Here is a 17715-nt window from a genome sequence, read left to right on the forward strand (position 1 = left end):
CCCCCCCGCAAGAAATACTGCATGTAATAGAAATTGTGAACAATGACCTTAAACAAATAAGTACTTGGTTCGCACACCATGGCTTACTTCTAAACCCGACTAAAACCCAGTGTATTCTTGTAGGTTCCCCTAGAATTTTGAGCAAAATAGATAAATCTAGCCACCCTAGACTCAACGTAAATGATACGCATCTGCCCTTCAGCACTACTGTTAAGAATCTTAGTGTGATACTCAACCACCATCTCACCTGGGCAGAGCACGTTAACTCAGTATCTAGAAGATCTACCGGTGCATTTCATTCACTTTATCGGCTCAAATACTTCCTCCCTGAACGCATAAAAATTAAACTGGTCCAGTCTCTTGTCTTTCCCATTGTTGACTATTGCGATATTGCTTTCTTGGATGTCAATCACGAGCAAGCTAAACGACTGCAGCGAATTCAAAATGCCTGCATTATTTTCGTTTTCGATCTAAAATATTATATCGTACTTATACTTATATGACATCGTACTTTGCGAAGGTCGAGTGGCTTAAATTGAGCGATAAACGTAATTGTCATAAGTTAATTTTACTGTACAAAATCCTCCAAATAAAAGACCCGCAATATCTCTATAACCGATTTCAACATCTTTCAGACTTTCACAGCCGCAACACCAGATCGCACGAAAGATCTTTGCTCTCCATTCCACTCCACAAATCCAACTTTTATGCAAATTCTTTTACTGTTACCTCAGCAGGCGTTTGGAACAAGTTGCCACCTGAAATTCATGTCTCTTCCGCAATTGTGACGTTCAAAAAATTGTTAAAGTTACACATATTATATAATGAAAATTAAATGTTTGATTTCTCTAATCATATGGCGGGTGCAGAGAATGATAGAAGGACGTAAGGCACAAAAATTATTTAACGTAATAGTTAAGATGAATTATCGTCCAAGTATACCATTTTGGACTGTGTTAAAGTAAGTTTAATGTTGGACTGTGCTTAAGTAAGTGTAGTGTTATGTATTTGCTTGTACGTGTGTCAGCAAGAATATGTATGTGTGAGTGTGTGTGTGCCTATATCTATAGGTTAGATTACCATTCTTATATGTATTTTTTATTTCTCTGTAATTTTTATATATATATTTTTTCTTTCTTTCTTTTTCAATATTTTAATTATTTCACATTCAATTTTTTTTGTAAACATGGTCAAGTGGAAGAAAAGGCTCCATAGCCTTAACTTCGCCATGTAAAAGAAGACTAAATAAATAAATAAATGTGTTTCAGTTGAGGAACATATCCCTATTATCGCCTTATAATCAAGAGGTCCCAGGTTCAATACCCTGTGGAGGCACACAGTAGTTTGGATCCCACTTTAAACAACTGTACCTCCAGTCCCAATTAGCCTTCTGTGCATAAAGTTAACTCAAAACAAATCCTCGAATATCCCCATATTGCACGACATGCAAAAATAGCCTATGTGCTGATGTGTGCATGAAATAAAAATCAATCTATTGAAGTGTGACTCGTTGATTAGCTTGGGAATCGTTTGAGTCACAAGGGACTGTAGCAAATTTCGTAAAGCTAGAGGTTTTCATTTTATGAGTTAATTGGCCTACTCTGTCAAGAAGAGGGTTGCCAGAGCGCAGCTCTCTCCACACTTACAGTGACCCGATCGTCATGATGCTCAATGTAAGGTCCTGGTTTCGAGGTACAACTCACTGAGGCATCTCGCACCTTAAGTTATACGCCTCCTCGAACTGCCACTCCACAATGCCCACTATAATCGATGAATTCTGGTTCAAGACAGAGTATGTTTTACTGTTTGGGACATTTTATACTTTTCTTACTTTCCCATGTCCCTGACCCCTCATCGAGAGGTTAAAGCCTCTATCCTCCAAGGAAAGTCCCCAAAGGATGTGAGGCCAGGATTACATACTCAGCGGTATGCAGCTTTGTCGTTGAATGATCGGGTCGTTGATCAGTGTGGAGAGGTAGATAAGTAGAGGTTTTCCAGATTTTGCTCGGTATCACTCTTCACTATATAAAAAGCAACATCTTCCTAAAAAAATGTCTGGGACACCATTTCTAACCATTTAAATAGTTGAAGAATCCTGGAACGTAGCCTCATTCTCACATTACACGAAATATTTGTCTGCATAAGTTGGTTTCCCAAATTATTATCCCTCTCATGTTTACATGATGTGAACGGCAACAATAAATCACCCCTGAGATCCTGTGGCATGATTATTCCAACATTAGCTAGATCTTTTCTCTTAGTATGGCCTTGGTGTGTAAACAAAGGCAAATTTGTGGTAATCCACTTGTAGGCTAATTGGTACTGAACATGCAGTTTAAATTTGGATTTGAACCACTACACATGTGCATACAGATGAAATCAACTGTGGGATCCCTTGATTAGGAAGTGATAACTTTAGCCACTATGCCATCTAGTTAGGCTCATGTATACAGAAGGTTGTTCGCTTTATATCCGACCATGTTTGAGACGGGTACTCACCTTAAGAGATACCGCGCCGCCACCACCGATCATGTTCTATTGGACCCCCAGCATTGTGGACTATCGCCCAACATCGCAGTTTCCATTGCAGCAAGCTCTGGCGAAGAACAGGCATGGAAATTCTGTCCCACTCCTCCCTGCAAGCTTTCCATAGACCATCCATGGTGCGTGGGCGGTGATGTTGAAGATGACGTTTCAACAGTTCAAATGCGCAAAAGTCCATTGGACTGGCATCTGGGCTTTTCACAGGAATGTCTTCAAAGGGAATGACACGAATTCCTAATTCCTCTGCCATTTCCTGATAAAAACGTAGTGATGTTCTGGCGGTATGACTCGAAGCCTTGTCCATATGGATCATCACCTGGTTTGCGTCCATTCCATAAAATTTTGGGATGTCTCTCCGATAGATAGGTGTCAGAATAGAGTCTTGGAAGTGTCTGGCATTCACCGTCACGTTTTTGTCCACCTTGCGTATCAACTTACCCTCATATCCGAATCCCATCACAACCATATAGCCACGAGGGAAACTTTCCCTGCACTGACGAACAAAGTTGCTGCACCCCTTGCCGTCAATGTCACGTTATGTGATTGCCTGAATGTGATCACCAGCAGTGAGATGGACATATGATTCATCCATTGTGACAACTTTCTTCCATTTGGAACCCGCCAGGTACTTTTCCTGCAGTTCGTCTTACGTTCGGCAATGTGACGTGGTAGAAGGTGGTGTATACGGGCCTGCTGCACACACTTCAACCTGAGGCGCTTGTGAATTGTTTTGTTCACAGTTGATGGCACGAGGTGAAATCTGTGGGCCATATCACGTTGAGTCGGGGGATTTTCTTGGCACGCCAATCGATGGATCCCCCTTAGCACTACGGGTGACACTTTGCTTGCAGCCCTTCTCCTGGTGGTTTTCGCGAGTGAATGTTTCGCAAGGAGAGCCTGTTGTGTGTAGCGGGCCACAATAGCTGTCGCAGTAGTCACCCCGAGTGTTAACCCATTCTCCCGACACTGTTTCACAATGCGTACGTATGAAAACTTAGCATGGAAAAGGGTCATTACGTAACCCTCCCAATACCGGTTGATTTTCGGTGCCATTTGATAACATGCACTACCAACACTCACGCACCCACAAGGTCAGACACAACACTGCTCCCGCCAGCAGACCCATAGTTCCAGCATGATACGCCAGGTGGCAGCACCGAATCGACAATGGTCGGATATAAAGCGAACAACCTCTGTAGTGTTGTAGGGATGGCCAGCCAAGGGATATCGGGATTGCAAATTATCCAATATCCATTTCGGATCCAATGGATAATTTGGATATTGGGATAATCCAGATACCCGAATGGAACAGAATTGATGAAGATTTGTAGAAAACTGTACAGTGAAATGTGAAAATGACGAATAAAAGAATATGTGGATAGCCCGTAAAATGGATAAACGATAAAGCTGTCTGGATAATGGACACATTCGGATATCCAGACATTTCAGATAATCTGGATATCAGAATGTCCGATATCTGGATTTGGCCATCCCTAGTAGTGAGTAGTGAATATAGTATTGCAAACATCATGAACATTGTGTGGCACTTGGTATTAGACTCAGGTTTGGCCCCAATTCATGTTACAGTTGCATGTTGCCTTCCATTGATTGATTGATTTATTTTACTTCGCTTTTTTGCCACTTTTGGCTAATTTGCGAAGATAGGAATGAGTGATGATATTATAAAATTGATGAATGGACACTCACAAACATCCATTTTGAGCATGTTTTTTTTTTAAAAAAAAAAAAATAATAATAATAATAAAAATATCATTAAAAATGATATTTTAAAATACAAGTTGTGTACAGTACACCAGTACACTTTAATCTGTAGGTCTAGCCCAAATTAGCCTATCTAAGCTTAAACCACACTTAAAAACAAACTTTTTTATCTCCCTTTTGTAGCAATAACTACCATTCTTTGTTTAATGCTTTTTTTTAAAAAAATTAAGATGGCTTGTGCATGTAATAAACCTGAATGTATTGCTATTTTCATAGAAGGATTGCTTTCTTGTACTTTTAATTTTAGCTTTTTATGTTATTTTGGCATGTCATTTTTGTAATGCGATTGTACAATTTTAGGAAGAAGAGGAGGCTCAAGCGATGGAAGAAAGAAGAACATTAGAATTGCTAGCTGAAGCAGATGAAAAGATAGCGAGGGAAATAAATATGCAGGTATTAATGTGCTTTTGAATTAGTGAGGAGTGTTTTTTTACAAGTTATTTCATAGTGTAATGGTCATTGTGAGACATCTCAAAGATGTGATCTTTGTTACAACTGATATACTACTCTTCACTTGCAGTATCCCAATTTTAATGTGGGTCCAAGTCAGTTGAATCAGTTGGTTGCGCCTTCGTCCTAGGCTCTCAAAGTTCTAGTTACTCGTTACATCCTGCCTGTTCCATCTATACACTGGACTTTGCTGACGTGAATGGCCTGAAGAAAGTCCTTGTGTGCAGTGATTCGACCAGCATGTTGCAGACTGGATTCGCTGAATTCCCGGCATCCAGTATTGCAGTGCATCTGCATGGCTCGTGTCCTTTTCTGCCAGTGCTGATGTCCGGTTCTGTTGCCCGTCCCTAGTCACGTGGGCATATAGGGGAACGAAGCAGCTCATGCTGTCGCCAAGTCTGCTGATGCAGATGGTGAAGTTCTCGTCCACCTTCTGCCAGCCAGCAACCTGCAGAATGTGTTTCGTTGTAGCCTTCTTGACACTTGGCAGGAAGAGTGAGAAGCGGTCACTGGGAACAAGCTTCATGCTATTAAGCCCACCATAGGTGCTCGGCGTTCTTCGTCCCATCCATCTCGCTGAGAAGAAGTTCTTCTAACCAGGTTGCGTATTGGACACAGCTGTCTAACCCATAGTCACTTGCTACAAGGGCAGGACCCTCCGCTGTGTCGTGTTTGTAATGTAGGTTTAATTATTTGGCATATTCTTGTTGAATGTGCCGATCTTGCTTACCTCTGGCAAACTATCAAGCTTTCCCGTTGTTCATCGTCTCTGTTGGGAGATGATACCAGTATTTTATCAAAGGTTTTTAGCTTTTTGCAAAGAGCTGGTATCTTCCACTGTCTTTAAGGAGGCTTTTAGTATTTTCCAACTTTTTAATGTGTTGTGTTTGTCTTGTGCAGGTCCCTTTTCAGCCTTGCACTTTTATTTTTCCAAGCGGCTTTTTACACCTCTTGTTTTAAATTTTTTCAGTCAGAATGAAGGGTGCAAAATGGCCTACAGTGCCGACGCACCCAATCATTTAAATTCATTCATTCATTCTACCAATGTTTTAGTTTTCAGTAGCAAGTATCCATGGTTTTGGTATCAGTGTCGTTTTTTAACACATTTCAATTGTAATCTAACCCCTAGCCATGCACAACTTCCATGAACTCATTTCGGATGAGCGACAAGTCTCATATCATGCAAGTACTGACATATAAAGTTGGGATAGCCTGTTGTTCTCTATACACTTGTATTGTGAATATATACGAGGGTCACTATTTATATTTTGAGCCTAACAATGAAAAAACAGGAATTTGGCATTGGAAACTGCTATATTGTTTTTCGAAGTATTCTCCTTTATGGTCAATACACTTTTGCATTCGTTCGAACCATTTGTCAAAGCAGTTTTTCCAATCTTCTTGAGACACCTCCATAATATGGTTTTTGAACGCATCAACGGCATCTTCCGCCGACGAAAATCGTTGTCCACGCAATTTATTCTTGACATTCGGGAACAAGAAGAAGTCATTGGGTGCCAAATCAGGACTGTACGGCAGATGACCCATCAATTCGATTTTTTGACTGTTCATAAAGTCGGTTGTTAGACGAGATGTGTGACAGCTGGCATTGTCTTGATGAAGAATGATCCGACGGCGTTTGTTTGTTTTCCGTATTTGACCGAAGACCTCTGGCAAACAAATTGTTGTGTACCATTCAGAGTTGACCGTTCTACGTTCCTCTAAAGGCACAGTTGCCACATGACCAGTTTTCCCGAAAAAACAGGCGACCATTTGTTTCGATGTGCTTCGAGCGCGAACAACTTTTGTTGGATTGGGTTCATCTTGAAACACCCATACAGTCGACTGCTGTTTACGTTCCGGCTCATATGCATATATCCATGATTCGTCACCTGTTACAATCTTATATACGTTTTTTGAAGCACCACGATTGTATTTATTGAGCATTTGTTTGCACCAATTGACCCGAGCGTCTTTTTGAGTTTTTGTCAAATTGTGTGGGATCCAACGAGAACATACCTTTCTGACAGCTAAATGATCACGTAATATTTTATATATGCTGGTGGAACTAATGCCTATGGTTGCCTCAATCTCACAGTATGTCACGTGACGATCTTGCAGTATTAGGTTTTGCACAGCATCAATGTTTTCTTGAACGACAACTGATTTTGGACGACCATCGCGAATCTCGTCGGTGAGCGAATGACGGCCACGATTAAATTCATTATACCAGCATTTCACAGTGGCAAAGGATGGGGCTTCATCGCCAAATGTGGAAGTAAGTTGATCGATGCACTCTTGTCTTGATAATCCACGTCGAAAATCGTAAAGAATCATCGCACGAAAATGTTCACGAGTTAATTCCATTTTATTGTTGTCGCGCAATCTCCAAGGCAACATAAACAACACAAATGAAGCTATTGACAAAACATTTGAAGTACGTTATGGTCAATAATGCCAGACGATTCTGTGCAAACGTCAAATCGCGCCTAACTTCAATCAGTGTTGCCAAGGCTCAAAATATAAATAGTGGCCCTCGTAGTCACATCATCTCTTGTGCTTGTATGTTGTAATCACGTGTTTCAAATTTCAACTGCTAGATGTCTTGTTTTTTTCATTGCTGAATTTTACTTGTACTTGTGTCGAATTATGTTGTGCCACGGTGTCACGAAATTCATGAAAGTTAAGGAAAAGTAAAGAAATGAACAAGTAGGTCAAGAAATTATACTCGTGGTCAAAAGTTTTTGCTATTTATTTGATATTGTATCACTTTTCAGCCACTTTGGCTAATTGTGAAGATGAGGATGAATAGTAGTGAGATAAGATGAATAAAGGGACAATCACAAATGTATAGGGACGACAGCAGAAGTCCCTTATGAAATTATACTGGCTGCGAGAGCCTCGCTAGTCTGCCAAATGCAGTTCATAATGCAGTAATAGATAAAGCGAGTCTGTGTCTCTTGTTAAATATAGCTGAAGTTTTCATATGAAGAGGAAATAACTGGGTCTTTTGGTGGGTCTTTTCATTAAATAAATATTTATTTTCGCTTTACCCCCCCCTCTCCCCACACACAGCTTTTAGTATTTCCATCTCTTTCTTTTTCTTAATTGCTAATTTTCAACTTTATTATATTAAAGTAGGGGTAGCTGTGTGGCTTCTAACGTGCACAGCTGTAAAATGGAAAATATGTGTGTAAAAGTTTATATGTTTGTAAATGCTCTTGCCAAGTTTGCTTCTTGCTTGGGAGCCGGGGAAGTCAACCGTTAGTTTTCCCTCGAAAAACCCACTCAAAATGTGGATTTCTTCAGAAAATGTTATAAATTATTGCTTTAAATAATTGTGCGGTTCTAGAATTGTCAACAGTTTGAGAAAACTTGTAAAATAAGGGCTTAGCCAAGCTTATAATACTCAAAATAATTAATGTGGTACACGTCACAGGATATTTTTTTCTCAAATCATGCTAGAAATAGACTTTTAACAGAAATAATACAATCATATATCAAAGAAACAAAAATTCAAAAGGGTCTGAAATATTTAGATAAAACATTGAACAAACAAAGCTTATAATTTTGAAAAAAGATATGTCACTTCCATATGTGGACAAGCCACACAGTGTCACCTGTGACGATCAACTTTTACAATAAATTTTTCCATGCATAAAACATTACAAAGGAGAATTGAGTACATTTTATTGAAATGTGAAAGTAGAAAAAAGATAATTGTGGTATAATTAAATCAAACACTTCTCAAATGATTCATTTCATTTCTCAAAATTTAGTATGTGTGCAAATGTTCTGTTTTCTTTCCAATGCCTTGCACTGAGACAGTAACCCCTCCCTGCCTCCCTCCCAGTTCAGTGCATTGATTGAATGTAATAGGTTGTTTGCCCATGTAGGATAAATGTTATATAAGTGGTTAGAAGCTCTGTACCCAAGAAGTCGAGCCCTCTCATAATCTACCACAATTTAATTTTCTTCTTTAAAATAGGGGGTGTTGGGTACTCAAGTAAATACAATGCATACGTATACTTCCATAATTTAACCATTTTTGATATTTTCAAACCTTTTATACACTACAATTTCGAGCATTGTGACATTACTTGCACCATATAAAAAGACGTTAAAAACTGTACTTACGTATGAGAGTATGTTGTTCCTATTTTCCTTTCTTTAGAACTACGTTACGGGGACTAACTATCCTCTTCAGGTTCATATAAAAACTAGGTACTTAACATAGTACCACATCGAAATGTAATAAAAGGATTGTGGACAAGGGTTGGTGTGGATACATTTAAGATATTATAATCCCCCCCCCCCAGACATATTTAAAAAAACTCGTTGTTCTCTAAAAACTTGCACACAGTTGAGCAGGAAAAGCTGAACCTGCAAGTTGTACATAGTGATAAATACAGGTTTTTAGTCTTTTAACGTTCTTAACATGGGAATAGGCTAATTGTGCAGAAACATGTTATTATGGTCACTAAATAGATGACTTGTCTTTCTTTGCCCATCCACCCCACCCATGATCCTCCTAAATCGTGCATTATGTTTTGATAAATTTATTGTGACTTTACAGTGCAAGTTATATCACTTTGTAGGTTTGGTGTGTATTACACACAATTCCAGAATATAAAACAGGCTGCAATGGTATTACATGTGAGTGAAATTGGAGAAAGTGTTTCAAGATCATGAATGAAAAACTGATTTTCCTCTTGTTGCACGCACGCTCTAAGCTATGCTATCTTTTCCCCCAAAATTGTCTACAATGCATTTTCGGAGTATAAGGAAGTAAACTCAGTCAGTCATTGTAGATAATTCGTCGGTCTGCAATTTTGCAGTAAAATTTTTAAAATTGTATTTCATAGTTTAGGAGAGGAGTGGTAAAATCACAATTTTTTTAGAGTTACAAGATGACTTAAAGGATTGGTGTCATATTGTATTTGAGAATAATTTGTCACCATGTTTAAAGATGGTGTACGACAGACTGATTTAACATGCCTTGCGAGAGCTTGAAGTTTTTAATAAAAACTCTGTAATATAGTGTGTGGTTTAGGAAAGGGGGGGGGGGGGATGTCACCAATTTTGAGAGCATGATATGTGTAGCAAATTTAGAGTTTTTAAGCTGAAATTCATGTTGCAAATAGATACACCCAGGGAATGGCTTTACTTTGTAGAAGGGTCATTCAAGGTTGACCGGGATTTTCGTATAAAAAATTGATGAATAGCCGGATCATGATGAAACGTGCGGGTGACGTAATGTATTCCTTCGCGAGTAACTAGCGCCCGGCATGACGTATTTCGCGCATGCGCAGCAGTTGCAGCGAACATGGCGGCAAGCAGTGTGTCTGTGGCTGTGGAGCAGCGGTGTGTAATCAAATTTCTCGTGAAGGAGAAAGTGAAACCAGCTGAGATTTTCAGACGATTGCAAGCACAGTATGGTGAACAAACGATGTCGCGGACAAGAGTGTACGAATGGTGTGAGCAGTTTCGCGAAGGACGGGAGCTGGTGACAAATGAAGCGCATGGACACATTCGCCCGACTGCAGTCACACCAGTGAATATCGCACGTGTTGAGCAAATGATTCTTGAGAACCGGCGAGTAACAGTGTGGGATATTGCTGCCAAGGTGAATATCAGTGTCGGGAGTGTTGAGACAATCATTCACGACCACTTACGCTTCCGCAAAATCTGTGCAAGGTGGGTTCCGTGCCAGCTGACATTCCATCAGAAGTGGACACGCAGGACGGTCTCTGAACAGCTTCTGAATCGGTTTCGAGCAGAAGGTGATGAATTGTTGCAATCCATCATAATGTGTGATGAAACATGGTTTCACAATTCAACCCCAGAGACCAAAAGATGCAGCATGGAGTGGCGGCATAAAGGTTCCCTGCCCCCCAAGAAAAGCAAAATGCAGCCGTCCGCTGGAAAGATCATGGCAAGTGTTTTCTGGGACATGAAGGGCGTTATCCATGTGGATTTTCTGGACAAAGGGAGCACGATTAATTCCCAGTATTACTCCACATTGTTGAGTGGTGCTGTACGAAAGTCCATTCGCAAGAAAAGACCTGGGATGTTGTCTGGAAATGTCATTCTTCTCCATGACAATGCCCGCCCTCACACAGCCAATGTGACAACAACAACTCTGGCCGACATGCGCTGGGAAGTTCTGCCCCATCCCCCCTACAGTCCGGATTTAGCCCCGCTGTGATTATAATTTGTTTGCACCCCTTAAAGACCATCTGGGAGGGAAGAAATTCACGACAGACGAAGCACTGCGGAGCGATGTCCTCCAGTGGCTACGACAACAACCAAGTTCTTTCTACGCCAAAGGAATTTGGGAGCTGCCAGAACGATGGCAACGGTGCCTCGGTGCGCACGGAGAATACTTTGAAAAACTGACATAGTTTGGTGTTTCTTCTGCTACCTATTTCCTCTGCAGAAATAAAAGTCCCGGTCAACCTTGAACGACCCTTGTATTTGCATTTGTTGAAAGCATTTCAGATGCTGGATGAAAAATTGATTTTTCATATTCTGAAGTAGCTCCAAATTCTGATGCCACTTTCAAATATCTGCGTAAACTACATTTTTAGACATTAAGAAAATATACTTATTTATTTACTTAAGGCGAGGAGATACAATTACGCACCAATTGTGCATTTATTTCAGTATCGCCCGAATAGGCACTGCTACTAAAACAAACCCTGGGTGTATCCAAGAGTATGAATTTCTCTCCATGTTGCAAGTGCAAACATTTTGTTATGTTGATTATTAAGCTGAACACGATGTTTGAAAAATATGATGAATAATAATTTTCGGAATCCCATGTATTCCTTATGGGGAATCAACTTCAACATCAAGTTACTGCTAATCAAATGGAAGTTTCGACTTTTCCGCTGGTGAAATTCATCTTCAAACTGCCCTCTTCCCATTGACATATCTTTCTATTCAATCAGAAGTTTTATATTCACAAGAGAATGAATCAAATCATACTCCCATATGATCAATGCTTTTTTCCTTGCCTCCTGGCAGTGTTGCCAAACCTGATGGGCATAAAAGAACTAAATTTCACCTTAAATGGAGTTAAAACTGACTCTCATGGCACTAGATTTACGATGGCTGGATAAAGTGCCTTCTAGGGTAATGTTAGTTGTCAAAGGGTTGGGGCACTGCTATTATAGTTAACTCTAAATTGATGACAATTTAATCTTAGTTTTCAACATCTAGATCCGGCGGCATCGCGCATCTCAATAATCCATCGATAGTGATATGAAATCGAAAGTAAAGAATTCTCTGATGACAATATTATGTCAATTTCACGTCTAACATTGCGCTATAAAGAAGTAGCCGGGGAGATAAGAGAGAGTGGGGCGATCCAGCCAATATAACAATATCATGTCACGTGCAAAATGTATAATTATGACGAAAGGTGGTCTATGTGGGTCGGAACCAGAGATGGCATCATAGTGGGGCACGGGGGGTGGGCGTCCCAGTTCACAGCTGAACGAGTGAACTAAAGATTGATTGATTGATTTAGTTTATTTTACTTCGCGTTTTGTGCCTCTTGGCTAATTTTTGAAGATGGGGATGAGTGATGAAATTGATGAATGGACATTCGCAAACAACCAAGCCCGAGCGGGATTCGAACCCGGGACCCTTGGCGTCGCAGCACGATGTGCTAACCACTCGGCCACAGGGTCCGGCTAGAGTGCACGAAAGAGCCAGATCTGGCTCCAAGAGAGCTAAGTTGGCACACTGCCATGGACAGAAGGGCTTGGGAAGACTCCCGTGGAAATTGTATCGAATGCCCTTAAAGTTTCAGATACAGTACTGAAAGACCATTTTATACTGAAACTGTAGCAACAAGAAAAAAATAAAAATGACAAGAAGACAATACAAGATGGCAGACGAAAATAAAGAAATTGTTACACGTACATTCTTAGCGATTGTCGGAAACTGTGTTCTGACAAGAAAATATCGGTATTTACAGGCAGGTTATTATATAAGTGGAGGAGCCTATAGTAAAGAGACCGCTGTAAGAGAGAGAGAGCTTTGTAGCGGGAATGTGAAAGAGCTTTGAGTTGCGGGTTTGGCCGTGCGGGTACTCGTAGATGAAATTGGTTTACTAGGAATTCGGTTTTAATTTTGCCATTAATGATTTTATGCAAAAATTTCATGTCTGCTAGTTAGTGACGAGTGTGTGGTGACTGGATCTTCAAAGTAGACGTAATATCTGTTTTATGGAGGTGCCTGAGAGAAGGGCGAGCAGTATTCAAAAAGAAATATTTTAGGGCATTTCTTAAGCTATGGCTTTATAATTATGTTTTAAGAAATATAGTACATATGTATGTTGGGGGCCAAATTGGAGTCACTAACGTTTTGTCCATGGGAACTGTTAGTTTCATAGCAACCAGATATTTTGGAGGATGGATGCGGTATTCCATTTGGATGAAATCAGCCAAGGTAATTAAATATGTCAGCCTTATAATTTTGGCATGGTTAATAGAATACACGGAGGAGATATTTGAACTTGAAACATCCACAAATATAATGGGAAAACAAAACTGTGATATATCTACTGTGAACAAACTGTATTGAAGCAGATTTAAAAGTGTGTGCAGCTACCGTATGTTCTATAGTAGGTAAAGGTAAGTTCCCCGTGCATATGGCACCGTGCCATGAAGGCACATTCAGGGGATATGGGGTAGGGCCTGACATTCTCGATTTCTGACATTTTGAACCAAACTCCGGCCGCCTTTACCCCCCCTCCCCCTGGCCCCATTGATTTGAGGCTGGGTGAGTCCCAGGGACAAGACCGGGAAAATTCCGACCTTAGATCACCCACCCCAAGCTTCAAACCCGTGTATTCTGCATGGCAGTCAAACAGCCTGGCGACCTTTTTCTAATAAAATTAATACCCCTAAGCAGTAGTATACCCGGTTTTCTCTCTATTTTCTCAATTACCACACACATCAATGTTCTCCATTTTCTGTATTCTCATTGGCGAAACACAAACATCCTCGCCCGAATCAGGATTCGAACCCGGTGCCCCTGGCATTGCAGAATTCTGTGCTAACCACTCTGCCACGGAGGTCGACTAAACCACCACAGTTATCAAGCATTAGTATAGTATTGCAATGCGCAACCCAGGGAATAATCATAGATATATTAACTATTACGCCATCCAGCAAGAGTAGAATCAAACTCTTGGTCAATTTTTTCAGAACATAGTATTTTAGATAATTTAATCATTTGTCCCGCACTGTGGCTGTGCGGTCATTCTTTGGGCTCTGGCTACGAGACGCGTGCAGGTTCGAGCCTCCTTGGGGAAACGTAACAGCTTTTTTCCCGGAGATTTCGGCCTGTGTATGAGACTGGAGAACACTCACCATCATGATTAAAATGGGAAGCTGCGAATGAGTAGCATAATCCAGTCATGAAAACCTACAAGGAAGACTGGGGGTTCGTCGTGCTGAACACATGTCACCCCGTAACTCGTTGGACAATCTCCAACCGCAAAGTAGAATCAGATAGGAGTGCTGCCGGTAGTCTGTAGGGAGTCCTGGGCCCTCTATGGTCTGTTGCGACATGGGTTATGTATGTTTTGTTTAATCATTTCAAGATGTGAGACCTCGACTGTCAATTCGTAACTATGTTAACAGAAAATATTAAATAGTTTTTGATTTTGTGAACTAAAACAATACAAATTGAATGTTCCAATATATTACAATCAGAGAAAAATGTATTTCATTTTTAAAATATATGTATTTATAAACATAACCTGAAAAAAACAATATATCCCAGTTTTGCCCAGGTTTTTTCGGGTTTTATGTTTTTTCGAAAAACCGAGGCAAAATGCCAACCCTGGAACTAACACATGACTGCTTACTTCTGTGCATGCGCCAGGATGTTGCAGTAACCCATGCGTTAATACCAGCAAAATGAAGGTTCCGAATAGTCTACGTAACAATTATTGAATATTTAACTTTGCTAGATATGAATTATAAATCTTAATAAGATAAAGTAAAAACATTTTTTTCCTTCAGATCTGATAGCAATAGTGTATTATTATCCCTAATATTGTGATGATTCACTTTTACACCTAATAATCATAATAGGTTAGGTACCTGAAGTTATTTCTAAAACACACTAAGATATTGTACATAATTCTCTTCTAACTTCAAGACTGTTTGAAAAGTTTCAATGTTATCATACTCATAATAGTGTTTAAAGAGTGTTAATTTGTAGTGTAAAAATATAAGAAACCTGTTTTTTATCTTTTTGATTAATTATTTGAGTTTTTGTCATATGATGAAGAATAGTACCTAACATATTTTCTTATTTTTCGAAGGACACGCCAACTGTCAATAATTACCTCAAAGACCGAACTCTGCACCTGAAGAAGGGAAGAAGTTCAGCTCCTGTGAAGTTGGGCTCCTTCAACAAAGAAAACAAGAAAATACGAAGTGTATCAACAACTGTAACGGGTCCCATGGATTCATTTATTGGTATGTATTGTATATTTTAATCAACTTTAGGCTTTTAAAAAGATTTGCCTGCTCATGTCTGTACGTGTTCTCTTGACGTTAGCAGTGAATGTGTGAAAATTGAAGTGAAATTTGAATGTTGGTGCTTACAACGTTCTTTTTAACACTTTGGCTGTGACATGTGCCACCAGCACTAGAAGCATTTGCTTTATTAACAAACCGTGTACAATTTTGTGTTTCCTGTTCAGGAAGCTAAATATTCATATGAAGTAGGGATGGGCCGATATGAAATTTTGGCCGATACCGATAAAGAACCGATATAAAATTTACCGATACCGATAACCGATATTCTACTGATCCAATATAAAATTAGAAATGATCCTTGAAGAAACTGAAAGGTTCATTGACCTCCTTAAAAAATTGTTTCAAGGTCACTGCAGTGCAAAAGAAGTTGCATATTTAGACATTTACTTTTTTAGAAAGTAGGGATGGAGATTAACCATAAAAATTACAACAAAATGGCAGAATTTTGCACTAATATATGAGATATTTATTGATATATCGGATTGGTAAAATAATCGGTAATTTTACCGATACACCGATATGCCTACCCGGTGGAGGCACAAGTGGTTTGGATCCCATTTTAAACTGTAGGTCCAGTCCCGATTAGCCTTACTGTGCATAAAGTGGACTCAAAACACCAAATCAAACCAATCAAACCAAACCGATATGCGTATATCGGCTGATACCGATAGAGTACCAATTAATCGGTCCCATCCGTAATATGAAGTATTGTAATGGGAATCTCTGGTACCAGTCTTTTTGCTATAGATGTTCCCATTACATGATGATGGGGGAAGTAACTCTGTTTCTAAAGAGAAATAGGAAAGCATACACAATATACAACTTCATATAATAACTCTTTTTAGATTTATACTGATTGATTGGTGAATATAATGAAGTAATCAACTATATCCTTCTTTTATCAAATGGTTGCTGGAAACTGTAAGAGAAATATTAGAGTCCAAGTGCCCCTTTACGTGCACGAAAACACAGTCAGTCAAATATGGCAAATTTCATTAAATTCTCAAGGAGTTCTTTCTATTATTTGTACCAGCTTCCGACATAGGTTTTAGTGCACCTAGAAACATTTATGAAGTTCAAAAATACCTAGAGGTTTTTTTCCTCTTGTTCTAATAGGAACAGCCATATCAAAGTCACTGGTCAGGAGTGTTTGTGGCCTCGTGTAGTGCCCTCATAATAAGTTTTACAAATATGCAGCCGAACGAATAGCTGGTTGCACGTCTTTACGTACACCTCTTTACCATACATCTCTTTGCCAGTTTACACACAGCAGGTTGAAGTAGTGAGCAAGGTCATACAACTGATACTAACAATATGATCCACAAGTTAAAGCATATTTGTATCATTCATATGATTTACGTATGTCATAGTGACAAGGATTTTACATCACCGATAATTTGAATGGTGGGTAATCTAACGTTGGAACTTTTATGAATCGGTACATGTGGGAGGGGGTAAAGGTGACTGGACCATGGTGCTAATCACGTCATCTCCAAAAGGAGAGATCGAGAACCCCCTAAATGTGCCCTCATGGCATGGTGCTATATACATGGGTGAACTTTACCTTTGCCTTACCTTGAAATGAATAATACAGTCCAACAATTAAATATAGATATCTGCACACAATTGACTTGTAACAATGAAATCCTTTTAACACCCGTTCATAATCTTTCATGATCAACATGAGGACTCTGTAACCTCCTAATCATGACCTGGGGGATAACTTTCATTCACTCTGTTGTAAATGCTTCATGCATGAACACAAAGAATATAAGGTGGACTCATCCAAAAACATGACATGTTTCAGGTTGTTTAACATCAACGATTTGCACTACTGGCACCAGTCAACCTGCTTTTTGGTATTGGTGCTAGTGACCAAAGGTTTCTGTACAGCAACCCTGCCATGGATGTTTACCCTATGAAGTTCTCAACAGATGGTTTTGGTAGAAACAGGTTCAATTAAGTGTGTATTCAATTCCGTGGTGACTTTTGCAGCGGTGGCTTTACCCTTTTTGGACACAATCCTCTTCAATACCCTGACGTCCCTGTCAGACAGCTTCCACTTTCCCCGACAGTTACTCTTACTGGATGTGGTTCGTCCTTCATTCTGGTATGCTGCCATGACCCTTGATACTGTGGCCCATGATATCCTACAAATATTCGCAGTCTCCGTTACTGATGCACCTGCGAGACGAGCACCAACAATTTGCCCTCTTTGGAACTCTGATATGTCTCCCATTCTACTGTGCGAAACCGAAAATTCGACGTGCAGTCCAGTTACTAGTGTGCCAAAGTGACTGGCAAGTGCACACCCACGCTATTGAATGCTCGCTACGCTATGCATGACCCAACAGGAGATGAAGGCTAGCCC

The 17715-nt window shown here is 39.9% G+C and overlaps 1 protein-coding gene across 2 annotated transcripts in view; it reads left to right on the forward strand.

Moving 5' to 3' along the window:
* Positions 1-17715, forward strand: part of LOC145979505 (E3 ubiquitin-protein ligase RNF169-like) — a 92373-nt gene that overhangs the window by 21474 nt on the left and 53184 nt on the right. For both annotated transcript variants that reach the window (XM_083112441.1, XM_083112442.1), the window contains exons 3-4: positions 4627-4719; positions 15125-15281. In XM_083112441.1, coding sequence (XP_082968567.1) covers positions 4627-4719; positions 15125-15281 — 250 coding nt within the window. The remainder of the gene's footprint in view (positions 1-4626; positions 4720-15124; positions 15282-17715) is intronic.

Source organism: Lepisma saccharinum, chromosome 26 (genome assembly GCF_977018435.1).
Source record: "Lepisma saccharinum chromosome 26, izLepSacc3.1, whole genome shotgun sequence".
Lineage (NCBI taxonomy): Eukaryota > Metazoa > Arthropoda > Insecta > Zygentoma > Lepismatidae > Lepisma > Lepisma saccharinum.